We start from the raw sequence: 23,368 nt of genomic DNA on the forward strand, positions 1-23,368 counted from the left end.
ATTATTCAAAATGGCACCTGACTGTGGTGACAGTTGAAGCTTTTCACTTTATACCACAGTCTTATGTACTGTGAAATACACGTGACAATAATTCAATTTAATTCAAGTCTCTCTGACTGAGCTGCTTACTGACTATAAATCTGTATAATTATGCAGAGGTTTCAGAAACCTGTCTCTTCATCAGGTTTATATGGCTTAGGTTTGTTTATGGGGCTTCTAGAACTATTATTCTGCCAGTTTAACAGGCAAGAACACCCAGTGAAACACTATTTTTATGTACAGGCACAGATATGGGAAACTGGAGTTGTGATGAGAGAGTTGGGATACTTGGACTATTTCTCTTGGAGTAAGAAAGGTTTAGACTGGATTTAAAAGAAGATTATAAAATTGTTGTGAGTCATAACAAAGTAAACAGAAGTCTGTTTCATTTGTTTGGGTCTTTATCAATTTATAATGAACAATAAAGGAGAGAAAGAAGAGGGCAAGTTTGTTTACATCATTTTTGGAGTTATGAGTGGAGGAAAGGTTGAGACAGCGCATTATGTTTTTTAGGAGCCACAGAATAAATATTTACAGTAGAGGAAAATATAGGGCTACGGAAGGAGAAAAGTGAGGTGTGATCAGTTTTGGATTGTTATAATGGCCATAGAGAGTATCTGTTAGAATTTATTTTAACCGAGAATAATTTTTGTCGTAATTCCTTCATAATAAATGCTTGTGTTTTTTTAAAATTTACTCTGCTGGGTAATGTTTAGCACATATGGGACATTGGTCAGTAACGTCATAATCACAAGTACTGTTAATCTGTCACATCATTGGATTGTAAAGTAAACCCAGCACTATATTAATAATCTCTTCTAATCATGTTATTTTTAAAAAAACTATAGCCTGAAAACTAGTTTGGATTCAACTGTTGTTTGGAGTTACTGAGCAGAGATGTTTGGACTAGTATCCATTTTCTATCATTTATTGGATCCTATCAAAGCACTGTTCAGGGTAAGTAGCCTCCATGTGCCACAGTGCTAAGTATCATGTATTATGGTACATTGGTTTAAAATATTGCTATGAACCTATTAGGTCTTTAAAGGAAACGCATGTTATAATCAAGCCAAATAAGTCTCACACTCACTGAGATCCTAAACCAGATTTTAATTTAGTGTTGTAGTAGAGGCAGCTTGCTATTTGCCAGTGGTCTTGCTGATTTATCATTAGAGATGGATGTCAGAACTCATAAGCAATTACCAGCTGATCAAAGCAGTACATAATATTTCTGAAGGGTAGGTCATGTTTGATTAATTTCTTTGAAATTTGAAGGTCATTCACCTGCTGAATAGATGGTGTTTAGGTGAGCTACTAGAAGGCAATTGATAAGTTTTCACCAAAACGAAAGCACACAGAAAGAGATCATCCCTTATTATTAATTTGATTGGAGGCAAAAGACTGAAAGTACAAGTAATGAAATGTTCTCTGATTAGTGAGGTATGTAGAATAGACCAAATGATGTTCTCACAATTCATCCTTGGACCTAAGTTTTTCAACATATATATTAATGGCTTCGTTAAAGGATTAGACAGTTATATATCCAAGTATGCTGATAACACTGAGTTGGGAAGAACAGTAAATTGTGTAGTTGGAAGCAGAAGATTATGATGGGATATAAACAGATTATGTGAGGATGTGCAACTATGGTAGATGGTGTACAATGTGATCTTATCAACTTCGGGATGAAAACGAATGTGAATATTTTCTTATTAGATGCAAGCTAGGAGTTTGCAGAACCAAAGAGATTTAGGTCTCCATGCGTCCCAATCAATAAAACCTAGATCAGAGGAACAAAAAGTAATGAAAATGGTTAATGGAATGTTAGTTCTGATCATGAGCTTAGAATACAAAACAAAGGAGCTGCAGCTTCTGTTCACAGAACATTGTTGATATACCATTCTAGAGTATTGTACAAGGTTTTGGGAACAAATTTCCTGAAAATAAAAAAAACAAGAAATATAAATTGGCCTTGAAATGTCTATTGTGCAGATTCACCAGAATGATTGCAGTGTTTAGAGGTTAACTTATGAATTCGTATAAATTTGCCTTCTCTTATGTGGGGGGGGGGGGGGGGGGGTGGAGGATTTGAAGGATGATCTAATCAATGCTTTCAAAAATAATGAAATGATTCAATAGAGTAACTGCAGATAAATGGTTTCATCAGATATTCTAACTGACAATGGGGTGGGGCGCATAAGGTTAAACTTCCTGCTTGGCTATTGAAGGAAGGACTACTGTAAGTCTCAGTATCAAAAGTATATGGTGAAAAAGTAAACGAATAGAATTGAGACTTGATCAACCACGAATTATTTGAATAGAGGGATAGGTTTTATTGGATTGAATGTCCTGCCTCTAATCTTAACAACGCACTTCACTTCTGAGATGTCAGGTTAATATTCGCCTTGGGTGTTGATTTTGTGTCAGTTGCACAGAGTCACTTTGTTATTTTTCCATATGAAATCATAAGATCCTGAATCATTCTGATGGTCGAATATCATTATCCTATCGATGGTAAACTGTCCATGATGTCTCTGGCGTTATTTGGGTTCAGTGCCATAAGACAGTATGTCTTAAAATGAAAGAGCACAAAGTAAGATCATAAATGACCCAAGGAAATTTCTCAAAGAAAGACCCTGCAGTTCTTCATTGCAAGGAAGAAAACCTGATACTATTTCAAGGAATGACAGGAGAGATTTCCCTGGTGTCCTGGCTGATCTTTATCTGCCAATCTCACTGAAGCATTATTTGATCATTATCCGACTGATGTTTGTAGGATCTTGCTCTATCCAGTTAAATTGCCACACTTTCTGTGTTACAATAGTGATTTCACTTTGTAAGTACTCCATTGAGTGTATAACATTGTGCAATATCCTGAAATCATTAAAGACCCTATATAAATTCAAGTTTTCATTTTCGTAGATATAGGGGCTTACTGAATACTGTAAAATATAAAGACATTTCCTTGTTTAAAGGCCCTTTCAGAATTGGCATTGCTGAAACAACATGCTATAACATTTATCAGCCTCAGTTGGAGGCTTATTTTCAGCTGTGTATTTTAGAAAGGATGTAAAGTCTGTAAAGACAGGACAAATTTATTAGCATAGTACTAGGGTTGAAAAATGTGATGCTGGAAAAACACAGCAGTCCAGGCAGCATCTGAGGAGCAGGAGAATCGACGTTTCGGGCATAAGCCCTTCTTCAGGAATGAGGCTGGTGTGCCAGGTGGGCTGAGATAAAAGGTGGTGGGGGAGGGGATTTGGGGGAGTGGCGCTGGGAATACGATAGGTGGAAGGAGGTGAGGGGGAGGGTGATAGGCTGGAGAGGGGGTGCGGGCGGAGAGGTCGAGCAGAAGATTGCAGGTCAAGAGGGCGGTACTGAATCCGGGGGTTGGGACTGAGATAAGGTGGGGGGAAGGGAAATGAGCAAGCTGGAGAAATCTACATTCATCCCGTGTGGTTGGAGAGTTCCTAGGCGGAAGATGAGGCGCTCTTCCTCCAGGCGCCGTGTGGTCAGGGTCTGGCAATGGAGGAGGCCAAGGACCTGTATGTTCTTGGCGGATTGGGAGGGGGAGTTAAAGTGTTCAGCCACGGGACGGTTGGGTTGGTTGGTGTAGGTGTCCCAGAGGTGTTCCCTGAAATGTTCCGCAAGTAGGCGGCCTGTCTCCCCAATGTAGAGACCACATCGGGTGCAACGGATACAGTAAATGATGTGTGTGGAGGTGCAGGTGAATTTGCGACGGGTATGGAAGGATCCATTGGGGCCTTGGAGAGAGATGAGGGGGGAGGTGTGGGTGCATATTTTGCACTTCTTGTGGTTGCAGGGCAAGGTGCCAGGCGTGGAGGTTGGGTTGATGGGGGGTGGGAGTGTTTTGCATCAGCCCCACCTCCTGCGGCTCCACACAAAGACCACCTTGCTGATCTTTGAGGGGCCCTATTCTCTCCCTAGTTACCCTTTTGTCCTTAATGTATTTGTAAAAACCCTTTGGATTCTCCTTTTCTATATTTGACAAAGCTATCTCACATATGCTGATTTTGATGCAGGTAGTGCTTCGGATTTGTGTTGCTTGTTAATTGGCATGGTCACAGTCTGCAGCCAGGGCTAAGTACCTTGTTGAGCTGCATGTCTCATCAGGAGTCCCAAAGCTGCCAGAGTAAGAACCAAATAAAGCTATCCTGCAATCCTTAAAGGGGAAGTGCATTCTGGCTGAAATAGGGGCCATTGGAATTCATTTACCATTTTAATCTGGGAAACATTTAAAACTCACTTGAATTGGAAACTGCAGGCCCTTACACTGCATTGGAAGCCTTGGCCAAGGGGAAGCAGAGGACGAGACATGTTGATCACCCATGGGACCAGAAAGACGCTCCAGAGAATTAATTAAAAGGCAATAAAAAGTAGTCACAGAGTTCAATAATGAGTGTCAAGCTGCATGCAGTACAACAGAGCATTCAATGACCACGAATGAATTATGGTCACTGAATGTGTCTTCAAATGTCATGTTCAACTAACTGCACCAACAGCTTCAGATAATGTTCAATACACCACATCATCATCATTCATCCTCTACAGTTAAGATTCATACCGATGTTCACCCTCGCAGACTGAGTCCTGCTGGAAGCCTCACCCACATCTTCAAGCTACTCAACCATGTCAGGCAGCATTACCTAAACAAAACTCACTCACACTAGCTGACACATTTCCATCTCTGTTGAAGCACGAGGCACTGCACAGTTAGAGGCAGCAGGAGGACAATCACAGCTGCATCCTCTACAACCACAGAGAAGGCCAGTGCTTGCCATCATTGATGCAAACATTGCTAAGGGTGTGATTAACTGTAGGGCTGAAATTTCGGAGAATTATAGTGTTCCCATCTGCAGCCCTTTTTCTGACATCCCACCTGATCTCATTGTACAAAAACTGTAGATGGTGCAAGAAAGAACATCTTAATTTACCCTCTACATAATGCCAAACTACTTCAAACTGGTGGTTCAACAGGAAGCCTGTGATGATGAAGGAACATCTTCTCTTAAGCTTTCACCTGTAGGCACCAGCTCAAACACCAGATAACGGAAATACTTTAGAGGACAGTTCTGAGATGGAATGGGCATGTGGTAAGATATCCGGCATATGTGTTATGAAACCAGGGCACAGAGTAAGGGTCAGGGGCCAGCTCCCAAAAAAAAAGTCACACGTACTGCTGCTGCTGCAGAAGACAATTATGAAGTGTGCACTTTGATGAGATAGCTTATAGAAGAATGATTATTGGTGTGCACAAGAAAATGCTTGGTGATTAGGAGAAGCCTTCAGAAAGTCTGTGAAGTAAATAAACAAGAAATTCACAAGTGGATATGGATAGGTCAGGTCAATAAGCCAAAATTTGACAATTTAATATGGATGAGTGTGACATTGTTCATTTTGGTCAGAAGAATGAACTTATTATTTAAATAGAGAAAAAAAAACCTTTAAAATGCTTCAATGTGTGCCTTTGTGCATGAATTGCAAATTGGTGGTATGCAGGTACAACAGGTAATGAGGAAAGTTAATAGAATTTTTGACATTTATTGCTGATGGAATAGAATATATAAGTAGGGAACAGTAGCTGCAACTTTACAAGGCACTGCTGAGATCACATCTGGAGTACTGCAAAGTTTTGGTCCTCCTACTTGAGGATGTAAAAGTGTTGGAGGGAGCTCAGAGATGGTTCACTTAGATGAATTTTAGAGATAAAAGACTTGAAGGGAGACTGAGCACTTTATGTCTGTACTCACTATACTTTATAGGAACGAGAGGAGATCTCATTGAGATACATAAGATGCCAGAAAGGATTGCCCAAAGCAGGTTTGAGCAGATTTTTCTCTTTGTGGCACAATCAAGAATGAGAGTTGATAATTGTAAGTTTAGGGATAGCAGATTTAAAAGGATGAGGAAGAATTACTTCTCTCAATGAATCTGGAATTCACTAGCTCAGAATACAGTGGAAGCCGGGAGACTGAATAAATTTGATAGGGATAGACAGATTTTTAATTAGTAATGGATTAAAGGGTAATGGAGAGCAAATAGAAAAGTAGAATGGAGGCAGAGATGAGATCAGCCATGATTGTATTAAATAGCAGAGCAGGTTTAAGGGGCTGGATTGCCTAATCTTGCTCCTGGTTCTTATGTTCAATGTCAAAATGCTTTGAGAAGTCTAGCAAAAACTCTATGCTGATGAAAACCTTTGAGCTCTGCGTTTCCAATATGGAGTAGGTAAACAGTTTTATTGGCACACTTGTGAACTGACCCCTATTGCAGGGTTTGATGGCCAACGTCTCAACTTCCATTACAGCACAAGCAGAAATCATTCCAAAATCTGGTTGCTGCAGGACCATAGCTGTTTGTGGGCAATCTATATGTCCATCTGCTGTCTTCCCCGCTTGGTGATGATGACCTTATGCTGAGTGCACTTTCATCCACCTCAGTACTACTTCTCCGTTTCCTACATTTCACTACATGCTATGGCTTCTGCTCATTCTGTCCGTCAAAGCTAAGACCTATAACTGCATTCATGCCCCAATTGCTTTATGCAGATGGTTTGAAGTCAACAGATTTTCACCACCTGCCCTACTAGTCCCTGTAAACTACTTTAAAGAACTCAAGAAAACACTAAAGAGTTGTACAATCATAGCAACAATCAGTATTGATTGATCAAATAACCTGAAAATTGACAATAATTTTAAAAAAATTAATAGTTAATAAAGATTGGTGAAGGATTCCTTCTTGCTAAATACATTTTTAACCATGCATGGTTAACTGAAACCTGATGCAGTGTTTGATGGCCAATATCTCAACTTCTATTACAGCACAAGCAGAAATCATTTCAAAATCTGGATGCTGCAGTGGAAGCTCAGACCTTAATCATGCAGGGTCAGCCTCTTACCATCAGATTCATAGATGAAAAGGTGGTATAAACAGGACTGCTAAGCTCCCAAATGCCATTGTTGGATCAAATCAGTTTTAGAAACCAATTGCAGTATTGATTGCTGGAAAAGCGCAGCAGGTCAGGCAGCATTCAAGGAGCAGGAGAATCGACGTTTCGGACATAAGCCTTTCTTCGGGCTTATGCCCGAAACGTCGATTCTCCTGTTTCTTGGATGCTGCCTGACCTGCTGCGCTTTTCCAGCAACACATTTTTCAGCTCTGATCTCCAGCATCTGCAGTCCTCACTTTCTCCTGTAGTATTGATTTACTGACTGAGTTTGCTTGCTGAGTTTGTGTTAATTACTTCACCAATATGGCATCCAGTGTAATGTGCATGAGAACAGCAAACATGCTGAAGGTGCTATTTTACAAGGCCCCTTGAATGTCCAATAAATGGCATCCATTTTGAGCATGTATTCTAACTGACTGAAAATAGTAAAATTATTGTTAACTGCTTAAAAGGATTAATTAATGTCATAAGACCATAACATATAGGAGCAGAAATTAGGCCATTCAGCCCATTGAGTCTTCTCCACCATTCAATCATGGCTGATAAGTTTCTCAACCCCATTCTCCTGCTTTCTTCTGTAACTTTTGATACCCTTGACAATAAGAATGTATCTATCCCAGTCTCAAATACACTCAATGACCTGGCATCCACAGCCTTCTGTGGCAATGAATTCCATAGATTCACCACTCTCTTATCCTTACTCCGTTGTAAAAGGGTCTTTACTTTACTCTAAGGATGTGCCCTTGGGTCCTAGTCTCTCCTACCAATGGAAACATTTTCCCAACATCCACTCTGTCCTAGGCCATTCAGTATTCTGTAAGTTTCAATTAAAATCCCCCTCATCCCTCTAAACTCATCGAGTCCTCAAACATTCCTCATATGGTGAGTTTTTTGTTCCTGGGACCATTATTGTGAACCTCCTTTGAACACGCTCCAGGGCCAGCACATCCTTCCTGAGATATGGGGCCCAAAACTGTGCACAATACTGCAAGTATCATGCTCGGTTTACTTTTGACTGGTGTACAATAATGATTTATTGGCTTGTATGTTGTTTTCTGAAGGTGCTGAATAAAATTTTATCGGTTTAGTAATTGTATGTTATGCTCCTGAGAGTGTAATCTGCTTAGTCAATACAGGAACAGATTAAAACAGCATGAAGGATTTGTATAATGAAACATGACATTACATTTTCAAGATTAATATCACAAACATTAGAACATGTTGCTCCATTTTTAACACTTCAACCTTGGTACATTCCTTACAAACAAGAGGTTGCAGACGTAAGGTCATTGTGAAGAAAAAGAGAAAGACATTTTAAAAATTCTGCATTACTCACCATTAACACTTTCAGGCATTCTTTTATTTTAGCAAATTAATTGTTTATTTAAAATATGGAATTTATACACTAACTTTTATCCAAATGAAAGAAATCTTACTTTAATAAATGAAATTTGTATAAGTTTTATTGGAAAAGTTACACAACAAATTACTTTGAATCGTTGCTAGGGTTTTAGCTTGTTTATACTACTATTTAAAGCTTATTCACAGGTTAGCAGATTCATTTAGATGCCTTAATGATAATGGCTGATATGGGAGATACAAAATTTCTGCTGAAGTTTGTTGAGGTTGAAGGTAGGCTGGATTTTCTGATGGTCAGTTAATCATTACTCCAGCATAAATCAGAGTTGCATACAATCTCCATCATAGCAAACCCCAAAGGGATTGCCTGGTAAACTGAAGATTCCATAGCACAGTTTCTCCATGCCTGAAACTCTGAAGGCTCCATTTGTATCAGAGAATTTAGTTTCAAGGAAATCAAGTAAAATAATTACTCAGGAAAAGTTAGTCTCTTTAATAATCCTGAGTAACTATTTAACTGACCCCATACTTTATCTCACATAGTTCTGCCTACATCTCCCCCAGATCTCTCCCAATTCCTAACCCAACACATTTGCCCACTTTGGGCTCAACATTCTCCTTGCCCCACTGCCCAACCCAACAACCTGTTCTCACATTCATGTGTTAAGGGCACCATCGCTTTCTACCACTCTGGACATGAACCTTCTTCATCCCCTGGGAGTTGAACCCCTTACTGTACTCTTTCCTTGTTTCGGACCTGAGCCTCCTTCACCTGCTCAACTGCCCTTCAACCCTGAACTCTGGGTCAACTGACTCCCCATGCCTCGTTTTGGACCTGATACACCTTCACATACACCAGCTTTGACCATCCCCTTCAACCCCAGGAGCCGAAAAACCCCTTCCCCTGCTCAGGGCCCAAGTTACCTCCACCTCCACCACCCTTGGAACCAGAACCCCCCAACCCTTTTGAGATCTTACCCCATGGCCAGACCTGACCTCCACCCCAGAACTCACGCAATAATGCCCCCCTCTGCCTGACTCAATTTCTCCCACCCACCCCAGCCTACCCAAAACTACGTCATTTATCTGGTCCTCTTGACACCTGCACTCTGGTATCCTACTCACCTTGCATCCTAATCCTGACACATTTGACATCCTACCTACCTGCCACACAGGCAAGAATAGTTTCCACTGGAGTTTAGATGAGTGAGGGGTGATTTTATTGAAGTGTATAAATCCTGAATAGTCTCAATAAAGTGTACGCTTTCTCTTGGGTGAATCCAGAACTGAGGACATTGTTTTAAAATCAGGAGTTTCCCTTTCAGGACAGAACTTTGGAACTTTCTGCATCAGAAGGTGGTGGAGGCCGTGTCTCACTGAATTATAACAGATTTGGATAAATTCTTTTTGAGCATAGAATCTTAAGGTTATCGGGGTAGATGAGAATGTGGAATTCAAAACACAAACAGACCAACGGTGATCTTACTGAATGGAGGAGCATAAAATATGCAAAATTGTTTGACTTCATTGATAACATGATAGACAACCACCTGATGAAGGAACAGCACTCCGAAAGCTTGTGCTTCCAAATAAACCTGGTGTTGTGTGATTTTTTAACTTTGTCCACCCAGCCCAACACCGTCATCTCCAAATCATAATATTTTGCTATTACTCTTAGGATTAATAAGCAGTGACATTCTACTTTCTTTCACTCAAAGAAAGTGCAATTGGCTCGTTCATTTTTGAATTGGCTGTAAGGATTGTGTATTTTTATTTGTATTTTTAATTGTGGACAGAAATGATAAAGGTGCAGTTCGAAAACCAAGGATTACTTCATGTTGTGAAAGCAAGTGACCTGACATCACGAACTCAGCTGCTTGCTTAAACACTAGTTAATGCATGGTTGTAGATGAACTGGAACTGAGAGTGGTAGACAGATGGAACTTCAGTTGGTGGAAGTAGCTGATTAACTGGTCCCTAATCCATAGCCATTGATCACATAGACCTTTTGTTTGCCAACAGTGGTTCTCAGGTAGCTGAACAGTCAGGGATGTGAACCAGGTACAGAGAAGCCATTAAACCACCATCAGCTCAGAAGCTCTCCCTGTTCTCTTTTCTGTGCCCGAAGTAAACCATTTTATTTGTCCTTAGCAGTTGCTGAGTTGCAACTTTTAACTGTTAAGTCACAGATCTTTTATAAGTGAAGCAGCAACCCTTACTCTCTGGTGAATTAGCTAACAATATTTCACACTGGTATTTCAAAAAAAAAATCAAAACAATAATTTTTACTCGAAAGAACTCCAAATGCAATCAGAAAACACTAGAAAATTTCAAACAATTCAGTTTCCAACAAAACAATATACACAATGCATACCACAAATACAATTATTTTACTCTGATCTTAAGTCGTCTTTGTCAGCCTTTTGTCTCAGATGATAATGGATTGTGCCTTGGTGGTCAACTCTATTATAGTCATAGAGATGTACAGCACAGAAACAGACCCTTTGGTCCACCTTGACCATGCCAATAAGCTTGGTTTGATTCAGACGTTTCACTCTGGCAAGGCAGTTTACTGCACAGAAGGGGTGGGAGTGTGGGGCACGCATTTTGGCAGTAAGAGCAGAAGTACGTCTCGATGGCTCTGCCTTCCTGAAGACTGTGCGATCAGGCGCTGAATGCTTTTGAGCAAGAATCCCTGCCTGCCCCACCCTTCATTCCCTAACACCATCCATCCCATTCCCCTCTGATGAAATTGCCTTCCCACCCCAGCTGTTGCAAGTATAGGCAGTTGTGAAGCAAATAAAGTTGAGGTTCAACTTGTGGATACGGATAGCACTAGATTCTAGTGAAGACATTATAGCTAAATTTCAGATGTTCCCTACTGGTCTGCAATCTCCTCCTTGAACACGCTTAGCAGATGTAACCTTCTGCCATGACTGCTTCTCTCCTCCTCCCACTTCTAGCAGCTAGTCCAGCTCATATGTCCTTTGCTCATCCTCCAAGCCATGCTCTATTCCAAGGGGAAGGCCTACCTGTGCACCCATGTTTGTGAGCAACTGGTTTGTGCAGAAGCCTTGAAGTCAACAAAAAGTGCTTCAGTACTTATCAATTGACTTTGTACAGGTGTGTGAAACTTGAAACAATCATGCAAAACATCAAAACACTTGTAGAATCAGAGCAACAACCAGTAAAATAAAAACAGCAATTAATTTATAAGTATCTGTTTAAAAGCAAACTTGTTCTCATTGCAGAATATGTATTCAGTTTTACAATACAGTGAGAGAATAATACAACCATAATACTGGCCTCCACCTATAACTGGAAAATTGCTTGAGGGCGAGAATTCACAGGGCGGGGAGTAAATGAGATGTCTGTTTGAGAGGGTGGGGAGAAAGTGAGATGCCCCTGAGGTGAGTGTTTGGGGTGGTAGGAAAATGAATTCAACAACAACAACAGTAAAGCTGTTAATCTACAGGTCTTTAAATAGAAAGCCCTATCTTCCTCTTAATGTAATTGTGAAAAGATTCAGGTCTTGTCTACTCTTAAACTGTGATTTAAATGGGCCTCAAAACTCCATGAGGAATTTGCTGGAGGGCTCTTGTGGCACAGCAGTAATGTTTGAGCCAAGAAGCCTGACTTCAAGTCCCACATGCACAGACATGTATAGTAATACCTCTGAACAATTTTTAAAAAATGAAGACAATTACTTTGTCACAGGTGATTTGATGATCGGAAAAGCAGTTCAATTGTCTTATCGATATTTAAATAAATGAGGACGATAGCTGGATCAGTGCTTGCAACCTCAAAGATTGGGCTGGCAACCACATTGGAGGTCGAACCCACATTTTAGGAAGCTCGGCAAATCTTCCAGCCTTGTTTTAAAATCCGCATGAATTTAATCTTTTCAATCTGAGTATGAGGCCCCTCTGCAATTCTTTGTAGTGAACCAGAGTTCCGATGCTTATAGTTTCTCTCCTCTGAGTCCTGGTAGTCACAATTTGACTGAGAAGTTTTGCAGATATCTTTAAAATATTTCCCCAAGGTAGAGCAACATAATTTAGATGACTTATAAAAGGTTAAATATGAGTTGGCACACCTTACATTAATTCCTAAAAGAAGCATAAGTGATTGGAAATGCTTATCACACAATGAGTGGTTACAGTTCAGAATGTTCCCCCAGAAAGTATAGTGGAGGCAGGTTAATTTGAGACATTCAAAAGCGAATTGGATGGTTGTTTATAAAGGAAGAATGTGCAGAGTTAATGAGGAGAGCCAGGAGAATGGCACTACGTGAGATAATTATTTTGTGAGTTGGCACAGACACGGTAGTTAGAATTGACCCCTTTCTGGACTGGAACAGTTCTGTGATTCCACACCAATCTTATTTCTCTGGAAGGAACATTCTGGGAAATTGTCAGTTGTTGTCTTCTGTGAACTATAAATGCTGATTTTTGCCTCCAAATGCAAACAAATTGCACATTCTTGCCAATACATTAATTTGACCCCCTCCCCCACCTTTAATCTCTAGCAATCAAACTACTTGGTAGGGGGCAGGGGGTCTCATGTAGCACAGTGTCACTGCCTGTGCGCCAGAATTCCTGGGTGTTGAGTCCTATATCTCAGAAGTCCCACATGCTCCAGAGATGTGTCATAACATCTCAGACTAGGTTGACTGCAAAATATCTCAAACTATCTCGCCTTACTGTCAGACAAACCAGTCACATGATGCCTTTCAAATTTTCCTTAATTTAACATGGTGTCCCAATACATAACTATCTTACTGACTTTAACAATTATCAAACGTCTTTCATGATTAGACACCTCTATTAAATCTGCTCCTAAATATCTTAGCTTTAAAAATAATCTCTGATCCTCTTATCTCTACATGTAACAGAAGTGAAAAATTAATTGACCATAATAAATCTTTGCATCAGGCAACAACTCAATTTCCTAGAATGTCCCTTCCAGTGCAATAAGAATAATGTGGAATTCACAGTACTATTTTGGGCGGCACGGTGGCACAGTGGTTAGCACTGCTGCCTCACAGCGCTGGAGATCCGGGTTCAATTCCCGCCTCAGGCGACTGACTGTGTGGAGTTTGCACGTTCTCCCTGTGTCTGCGTGGGTTTCCTCCGGGTGCTCCGGTTTCCTACCACAGTCCAAAGATATGCAGGTCAGGTGAATTGGCCATGCTAAATTGCCCGTAATGTTAGGTAAGGGGTAAATGTAGGGGTATGGGTGGGTTGCGCTTCGGCGGGTCGGTGTGGACTTGTTGGGCTGAAGGGCCTGTTTCCACACTGTAATGTAATCTAAAAATCTAATCTAATCTACAATGCAGAGGGGAGGGGAGTCAAACTATTGTGTCTGTGCCAGTTTAGATAAACATCTCACATAGTGGTATTCTCCTGGCTGTTCTCATTAACTCTGCACATTCTTCATTTGTAAACAATCATCAAATTTGCTTTTGAAAGTCCCAATTTAACCTGCCTCCACCACATTTTCCAGGAGAACATTCCAGACCGTAATCATTCAGTGTGAAAAATATTTCCAATCACCTTTGCTTCTTTTACCAATTACTTTAAGGAGTGATATCTCATGTTTCATCCCTTAAGAGTGGAAGCATTTTCTTCCTATTTACTCTGTTCAGATCTTCCATGAATTGAAATCTTTCTGTTTAATCTCCCCTCAGGCTTCTGTTCAAGTAAATCTGGCTCAATTTCTCCAATCAATCTTAACAACTGGAATTCCTCATCCTTTGAATCATTCTTTCACTTCTTCCATATTCTATCCAAGGTTCTCACTTTCTTCTTAATGTGCAGCATCCAGAACTAAACACAATTCTCTAACGGAAGTCAAACTAGGTTAACAAGTCTTAAATAAGGAGAAAGTGAGGACTGCAGACGCTGGACATCAGGATCAAGAAGTGTGGTGTTGGAAAAGCACAGCAGGTCAGGCAGCAGCAGGAGCGTTGATGTTTCGAGCCTAAGCTCTTCATCAGGTATGGTGGGGGTAGGGGATTGAGGGATGAATGGGAGATGGGTGGGGCTGGAGCAAAGGTAGCTAGGAATGTGATAGGTACATGAAGGTGGGGGCGTAATGGTAATGGTGATAGGTTGGAGCGGAGGGTGAAGCGGATAGGTGGGATGAAAGATGGGCAAGTAGGATAATTCAAGAGGGCAGTGCTGAGTTGGAGGGATGGATCTGGGATGTGAGGGGAGGGGAAGGGGAGAGGAGGAAACTGGTGAAATTGACATTGATTCAATGTGGCTGGAGGTTCCCAAGGTGGAAGGTGAGGTGTTCAACCTGACCATTCCCCCCGCAACTCCCTCGTTAGGTCCACGCCCCTCACCAACCCAGCCTCCACTCCTGGCATCTTCCCTTGCCATTGCAAGGGGTGTAAAACCTGCACCCACATCTTCCCCCTCATCTTCATCCAAGGCCCCAAAGGATCCTTCCACATCCAGCAGAGATTTTCCTGCACAGCCAAACAGCTCATCTACTGTGTCTGTTGCTCTTGATGTGGTCTCCTCTACATTGGAGAGACAGGACGCCAACTTGTGGAACATCTCAGAGAACATCACTGTGACACACGCACTAAACAACCTTACTGCCCTGTGGCCAACTACTTCAATTTCCCGTTTCACTCCACCAAGGACATGCAAGTCCTGGGCCTCCTCTACCGCCAAATACTAGCCACCTGACGACTGGAGGAAAAACACTTCATCTTCTGCCTTAGAACCCTCTCACCACATGGAATCAATGTCGATTTCACCAATTTCCTCATCGTCCCTCCCCCTACATTACCCAAGATCTAACCTTCCAACTTGGCATCGCCCTCTTGAACTGTCCATCTTCCTTCCCACCTATCTGCTCTGACCTATTACCATCACTCCTCACCTTCATCTAACGATCGCATTCCTAGCTACCTTATCCTCAACCTTATCCCCCTCCCATTTACCTGTCAGCCCCCATGCCACCCCCCCCCCCCCCCCCCCCCATATTCCTGATGAAGAGCTTATGCTCGAAACGTCAACTCTCCTGCTCCTTGGATGCTGCCTGACTGGCTGTGCTTTTCCAGTGCCACACTTTTTAAGTCTTAAATAAGTTCAACATTACCCCTTTGCTCTCAAGCTCTATACCCCCCAATTAAAAAAAACGTAATTTAAATGTTAACTGTTCTCTCATCATTTCTGCCCTTTAAATGATTAATCCATGTATACAGCTAAGCCCCTCTGATCTTGCACCTCCCTCAGAGTTGCACCCTTCATTGTACGTTGTCTCTTCATGTTCTTTCTACCAAAATGTACCTCCAAATTAAATCTTAACTATCACTAATGTTCCCAATCCACCAACTTTTGAAGTTCAACACTATCCTCCTTACAAGTTACAATGGTTCCAAGATTTAAATAATTCATAAACTTTGAAATTGTAACCTGTACATCAAGATCTAGATCATCGATATATATCAAGAATAAAAAGGTCTCAGTACTGACCCTTGGGGAACTTCACTGTTAACCTTCCCTGGTCATACAGTATGGAGACAGACCCTTCGGTTCAACTTGTCTCTGCCAACTAAGTTTCCCAAACTAGAATAATGCCTGTGTTTGGCCTATATCATCTAAGTCTTCCCTTTTCATGTGCTTACCTAAATGACATTACATGTTCTAACTGTACCTACATCTATCACTTCCTCTGGCAGTTCACTCCACATATGAACCATCCTCTTCACCCCTCAACTTCCCATGCTTCAGTGAAAAAGTCCCAGCCTAATCTTATAATTCAAACCCTCCAATCCCAGCAACATCCTTGTAAATCCTTTCTGAAGCCTTTCCAACATATTAATAGGCTTCTGATAGCAAGACAATCAGAACTGTACTCAGTATTCCAAAAGTGGCCTCGCCAATGTCCTGTACAACCGCAACATGACATCCCAACTCTTATACTCAATGATCTCAGCAATGAAGGCAAACGTGCTAAACACCTTCTTAACCATCTTCCAAAGAACATCCATTAACTGCTACTTTGTTTCATGTCACTCAGCCAATTTGGTATCATTTCCATGCTTTTAGCTATAACTTCACTCAAGTCTGTTTTGTGGCACTGAATCAAACATAATGTCAATTTTATCAACAGCATAGCCCTCATCAACTCTCTATTACCTTTTCAAAAAATTCAGTGAATTAATTAAACCTGATTTTCCCTTAATAACCAAATGATGACTCATTTTAATTGACCCCACTTCTACCACCCTTTAACTATTTGTATACCTGTAGAAGACTTTGGGATTTCTGTTTTTAAAATGTTAACTATCATGCTTTTCTCAAACTCCTGCTTTTTCACAATCCTTCTGAATCTTATGTATTCTGCAGGGTACTCATTGGTATTTTCTGCCTGAGATCTGTCAATGGAACACTTTTAATTTCAATTTCTTTGTCATTCGGGGAGCTCTGGATTTGTTAGCCCTCCCTTTCTCTTTTGAAGGAATGTACCTTGATTGTGCCCAAACATCCCTCCTTTGAAAATGTTCAGCTAATGTTTCTCCTTACATTTAACTCCAATTTATTTGTTGAAGATCCACTCATATCCCACAGTAGGTGGCTTTGCCCCGATTATTATTCCTACTCTGGAGTGTTCATCTTTCAATTTAGGAACGTACTTGTTATACGCTGTTAACCATGATATAATCATATTTTAAACCATAAAGCCAACAGCTCATCTGACAAGCTTTATGGTAGAAATTCATGTTGCAGCAAAGTCTAACCAATTATGTGATAATCGGTTGTTGACAGCTTTTGCAGCCTTCTACGTGAAGGCTGATTGGTTGATGCTACTAATCTTCATTCCAATCAGAAAAATAACATTTTTCTCTTGCTAAACACGAGCAAGCTGAGACATACAGTTGGAATAGCTGTGGGTTGGCAAATACATACGCGTTCTTTTGGGGCGCTTGTGGTGCAGTGCTAGCATCCCTCCCTCTGAACCAGAAGGCTCGACGAGAAAACCCACCTAATCCAGTGGAATCATAACCCATTTGAAAACAGGTGGATTAAGCATATCTGGGAACACTTCTTATCATGTCATTAGATCCCAATTACTTCAAAGGATTGAACTTTTAACGGAGGGAGAAAATGCAACTCTTTTTATCCAGGAACCCACGCAGATCTCCCAAAAGTACAATCGACCCTACCGTTACACCATTTCGCTCGCGCAACTCCGACTCTCCAGGCAGCGCGCACGCGCTTTCCGCAGCGCAGGTGGGCGGCCCTCAGCTGACGTCGCGTCCGCCACGAGGCGTCGGTCTTGGCCAATCAGCAACGGCGTCGCCGTGACAACAGTTTTTTTTAAATCTAACGTCAGCAGCGTTAAGATGGCGGTGGTGCGGCTGTTCCGGAAAGAGTAACGGTCAACGAGCAAGCAGAGCGAGATCGGCCCTGACAGTTCTAACTTCAGCATTACCTCTCCACAGTCACGACAGCCAGGCGCGAGGATGTGCTGTGCCGGCTGACAGCAGCTCGATGTGGGAAGGATGAGCCAAGAGGTGAGCGCCGTCTTTGCGGGGAGGGTGTTCTCGTGGGGTGGGGGGGAAACAGGGATCGGACGTTCGTGTCGGGCCCCTTGGGAGGATCGGGGTGGGTGGGGTGCTGGTAGTCGTCTGTTTCCGTCTTTCCCCCGCCCTCCCCGGGAGCTGGCCTGGGTGTTAATGCCCCCTTCCAAGCTCAGGCTTGGTGCATCTGTGGCCGGTGTGAGCGCGCGCCGCTGCCGCCGGCTGTTCCATTGTCTGCAGTCGCGCGCCACGCCCATTCTCCCCTCGGATTGGGGGGGTGTGGGGGCAAGATCGTCTAGTCCTGGGCATCTCTGATTTCCCCTTCCCTCTGCTGCATCCTATACGTGCTACCTCTGGGCCACTCCAACATCCCAACCCCCTCCCCACTGTCCTCTTATACTGTCAAAATCCCCAGTTGCATTAGAGCTGGGAGCAGCAAATCTGCCGTTTGCAGCCCACTGGAGTAAGCTTTTCTTCTGTACGTCCTAAAACACTTAAGTTGACAGGCGTTCGACGTCTTCTGTCTCTGCTCCTTCCCATGGTTTCGTGTCATTTTCATGTCTCGGTACAAAATCCCGAGTTTCTTTCCATTTTATCCTTTATCTGATGGATTTTGGGTTTATTTTGAAGGTCAGTTGAATGAAAGCTTGCCTGTATTTGTAGAGGAACCTATTGTTTCGATTTTTGAAATCAATGTTGACATTTGACATCTGACAGGGAACCTTGGTTTGGAAGTTGATCTTTGTGGTAAGAGTGGTAAACCTGTCTGCTGTTGATAGGCAATGGCGAAAGGGTAGAAAGGTATGCATGTGTGCCTATAACGTGCTTTTTAATGTTGTAATACACACCAAAGGAAAGAAGGTATGAGAGGAAATGTTAAAAAAAAACCTGATCAAAGAAGTAGGTTTCAAGGAGTATCTTAATGAAATACTGAGAGGTCTTGTGGTTTGGAGAAAGAACTTCTCGGTTTGAAGGCACTGCCACTACTTCAGATGAAGTGGTACGTGAACTGGTGGATGGAGTGAGAGGAGCAGGGTGTTTTCAGGACTGGAGGTACTTCAGGGTTCAAGTAAGACCATTGAGACCAAGGGTCAAAATTTTTTTTTTTTTGTTTTGTTGATTTAGAGTCAATGGACCTTGGTGAGCATAGGGGGCGAGGAAGCTGGACATTGTGCATGTTAGAAAATAAGCAAGTGTTGAGCTCAGGTTTTGATGATAGAAGGTGATGGGTCAAGGAATGTTGGATTGGTCAAGGAGCAAAACCAGGGATGAATTTTTTGCAACACATGGGTTGAAGGAGCGATGGAGATCTCTGTGCAACTGAGTTGAATGTAAACTCTTTATGGTGGAGTAAATGTGATTGGAAACCCAGCCCATCCATATTTGCTGTTGAATAGTTTTCACTTTTCGGTTTGTGTATTCTTTGTTCAACCGTATGTTGATGTGTGTGAAAGCTTGAAGTAACTGTACATGCTCAAATTTTTCTATTCCTGATGCTGTGAACCCCCCCTCCCCCAATACAATTAGGATAATTTCTAAATGATTGTGGCATTGTTGCAATTCTCAAGTTTGCTATTTATTTTCTAGTTGAAGGTCTTTCCAAACAGATCAAAAAATTATAATCGGACTCTATTATTTTTATACTCAACAGTGTGTTTGCTTTTATTCCCCATATTTGGCAATTTGTAAAGGATGATGTGCTATTTTTAAAAAAGAGTTGAAAAGAAAATTTGAAGAAACCACTGCCCTGTTTTTAAAAAAAAATGAGATGTAGGATAAGTTTGGCATCTATCAGAATTTTCTTTGAGATAATCCAGAAGCGGCTGATTGGCCTACACATATGATCTTATGGCAATTTTATATAATTACAAATGTTTTACTTCACTCTCTTTGGTGCCTTTTAATGTTGCACTGTAACTTTGGTTATGCTGCATCAATACAATCCAAATTTAAATGTTAAATTTAACATGGAGTTTTATTCCATTGTACTTTTATTTGCTGAAAGAATATTTTCTACTGTTGTTGTTTGAATGACCTTATGCTGATTTGCATTTTTTTTTGAAGAAAAGCTTAATTTTAGCTGAACTGAGAAAATAGTTGCAAAATGTTGTTGTGACGTATTTGTTTTGGTACACTGTGCTGTCAGCATTCTGTTGAGCAAATTTAACTCTATGTACTTCATTATGTGCATAATAGTTGAAGCATATAGGTAAACTTGTATTGTGCTTTTAATGAAGTTGTCCCAAGGCAATTAATAGGAGTGTTATCAAACAAAACTTGGCACTGTGCAGTATGAACTATTAGGGCAGGTGACCAAAAGCTTGCTCAACAAGGATGTTTTAAGCATTTCTTTAAAACAAGAAGAGATTAAGAGAGCTAATTCTAGAGTTTATCAAGGCTGACATTCTAACAATACAGGGTATGTCATTTAGGGCTGAGATGAGAACCTCTTTTTTTTTTCCACCCACAGAGTGGTGATCCTGTGAAATTTTATGCCCCAAAAAGTGGTTGAGGCCAACACATTGAATATTTTCAAGAAGAACTTTGATCCCTTTAGCCCTAATATCTAAGGGAATGGGAGAAACCTGATGAAATGTTTGATATACCACATTCCTATTGAATGATGGAGCAATCTTGAAGGAGTGAATGGCCCACTCGAGCATGATTTTAAAAAAAAGCATGCTCCTGTTTTCTATGTTTCTGTGTTTATCTTTGGCAGCTGAAGGCTAGAAAGAATACATAACAAGTTGCTGCACTTTAAATCTGGTCTCCTATGAAACAATTGTATTTTCTAATCAACTTGTTCTTCAATGTTATTATGCATCTCTGGAGCTGGGGGACTTGAACCCAGGCATTCTGGCATAAAGGCAGAGACTGTACCTCTGTGCCATAAGAACCCTCCAAGTTAAACATTTGGTCTGAGTCTGGGTGATTACATACAATTTAGGGATCAAAGATTAATGGTGCAGTTTAGCTGTGTTGTGAGCTGACCACTTTGGTTGTGACTTGGTTAAAAATCACACAACATCAGGTTATAGTCCAACAGGTTTAATTGGAAGCACACTAACTTTTGGAGTGCTGCTCCTTCATCAGGTGATCTCCAAATCTTGGTTGTGACTCTTCGTCAATGTTTATCATTGCCATTTTCAGTCCCATTCATCCGAATGTTTAACTTTGCTTTGATCAAAAGCTTTTTCAATTTGCTTTCTGTTATTGCCTCACTTCTACTTCTTGGGTAATGTCCTCCATACTAGTGATACCCTCAGCTCCCCACTGCTCTAACTCCATCATGACTCAGTTCTGAATTGCATGTTTTGTGTTCAAGACTTATTTCAGGGCTTTCAAGTTGTGTCCACTGGTTCTAAACTCCTAACCAGGGAGAACCTCTCAACTGCATTTATTCTATATACCTCTTAAGTATTTTGTATGCTTTAATGAGTTCACTACTCATTGTTCAAAAATTTAGATAATAATAGCTCAGTTTCCCATATGGGCCAGGAGCATGCAGGTGAGACTAGTTTAGTTTGCACGTGCAGGTTAGACCAAAGGGTCGTCTTCTGTGCTGTATAACTCTAACAACCCGCTATCCCATGAACAAATCTAATACACCTACAATGCACACTCTCCAATAACTTCCCTGCTGTAGTGGAACCAAAGCTATACACAGTGCTCCAGGTGTGGTCCAACCAAGTTCCTGTACAATTTGAAGCAAGCCTTCACTACTTATGTATTCTGATCCTGTTTTGATTTAAAGGTAACAGTCCATTAATCTTCCGAATAGATTGCTGCACTCTCACTTTTACATGTATTTTCTTGTTAGTTCCTTTAATATCTTCTTTGCTTTGCATCTATTTTTGCCTTGTTCTACATTTAAAACAGCTTGGGGTGCTTCACTGTATTACCAGATTGGAAATAAAGAATATTTTGTGTTGACATACAATTTCAAAATGTTAGTAGTTAAATGTTATTTTTGTATTTTGCTTGCAAACACACAGCCATTTTAATGTGTTATTTTGGACATTATTCCATAAGATGTGAACAATTTAAATAATATCTAGAGATAATGTCCTTAGCTTATACTAGTCAGTGTGTAGGGAGAATGGTAGTGTCTTTCAAACTTCACTTGAAAATCAAAACCTAGGAAAGCATGAGATATTAGGAGAACTGATGCTGACAAAAATGCCAGCCTCTTGGAGTTCATGATTTTTTTTATATATAAAAGAATTGACAGGACCAGAGTTCCATGTTTTGTGACCTCACTTGCTTAATATTCAGATAAATGATATTAATGTAACAATTTGCTTTCTCTTTTAAATGTGGAATCACTTGGGAGTTGTAATATCAGTTAAGGGAAATTGAGACATTGCAAGGGGTCAATGGTTTTAGTAAGCATCAAATTCATTGGCCTGAATTTTAAGGAAAGCAGGTGAGTGAATCTGTGAATTAGGGCACCATGCTATTAGCTATGTATCCATTGCTATCTACCCTTGCCCAACTGTGATTTTTACAGGAGTCTGGGAGGCATCCAGTGGATCATGTGCTTGTGGCCCATGTGAAGCTCTTAAGTGTGTAAGTATTTTCAATTAAGATCCCACCATTGCTTTTAATTAACAGGCAGTGGAAGAGGCCTATGCTCTTTGGGGCTGTTGGCCAATCGAATGAGTGGGATGAGGAAGGCATGCATCGTACCAAGCTCCTGGCACCAGTTGGAGACTCCTCCCTGTAATTTGATCATTCACCACTATGTCTGAAAAACTAGGATGCTGCAGACTATATTTAGGAGAAAGTGAGGACTGCAGATGCTGGAGATCAGAGCTGAAAAATGTGTTGCTGGAAAAGCGCAGCAGGTCAGGTAGCAGCCAAGGAGCAGGAGAATTAACGTTTCGGGCATGAGCAGTTGGGCAAGGATAGATAGCAGTGGATACATAGCTAATGGCATGGTGCCCTAATTCACAGATTCACTCATCTGCTTTCCTGAAGAAGGGTTTATGCCCGAAACATCGATTCTCCTGCTCCTTGGATGCTGCCTGACCTACTGCGCTTTTCCAGCAACACATTTTTCAGCTGCAGACTATACTTCCCTACCCACAGATTTATATTTGTGTGCAGGATGCCACCCTTCAGTGAATAAACCAGCCCATGCTATAAGGAAATGATGTTTTAAGATTTGAATAACTGGAGCTTTAGATTATGAACTTTTACTTGGATCAGTTGTTTGAAAATATCAAACAGGTTGCAGCATGTTGTGTGTATGGTGAGCTCAGTCCATAGGGTGTCATACTTTTAATCTGAGGATCCAGGTTCAGGTCCTTGTAAGGACAATGCTTTTGCGGGTTCTTTGGGTGCATGGTGGTGTCCTATCTCTGAGAGGAGACCTGCTTCAAAAGTATGGCATCTCTGAAAAGGTTGCTAAGAAAATATAAAAACAAACTTCTCTGCACTACACGATCTCCTTC

General features: G+C 41.2%; 1 protein-coding gene across 6 annotated transcripts in view; it reads left to right on the forward strand.

The window, feature by feature from the left end:
* The first annotated feature begins 895 nt into the window (after positions 1-895).
* Positions 896-23,368, forward strand: part of snx13 (sorting nexin 13) — a 234,419-nt gene continuing 211,946 nt past the window's right edge. For 5 of the 6 annotated variants that reach the window (XM_087987099.1, XM_087987100.1, XM_087987101.1 and 2 more), the window contains exon 1: positions 896-996. In XM_087987099.1, coding sequence (XP_087843225.1) covers positions 937-996 — 60 coding nt within the window. In that variant the 5' untranslated portion in view covers positions 896-936. Of the gene's footprint in view, positions 997-17,752; positions 17,907-23,368 lie in introns of those variants that run through there. The other variant, XM_087987098.1, reaches the window with a different exon arrangement.

Source organism: Chiloscyllium plagiosum, unplaced genomic scaffold (assembly GCF_037043375.1).
Source record: "Chiloscyllium plagiosum isolate Xiang-an unplaced genomic scaffold, Cpla_swu_hap1 HiC_scaffold_5, whole genome shotgun sequence".
Classification (NCBI taxonomy): domain Eukaryota; kingdom Metazoa; phylum Chordata; class Chondrichthyes; order Orectolobiformes; family Hemiscylliidae; genus Chiloscyllium; species Chiloscyllium plagiosum.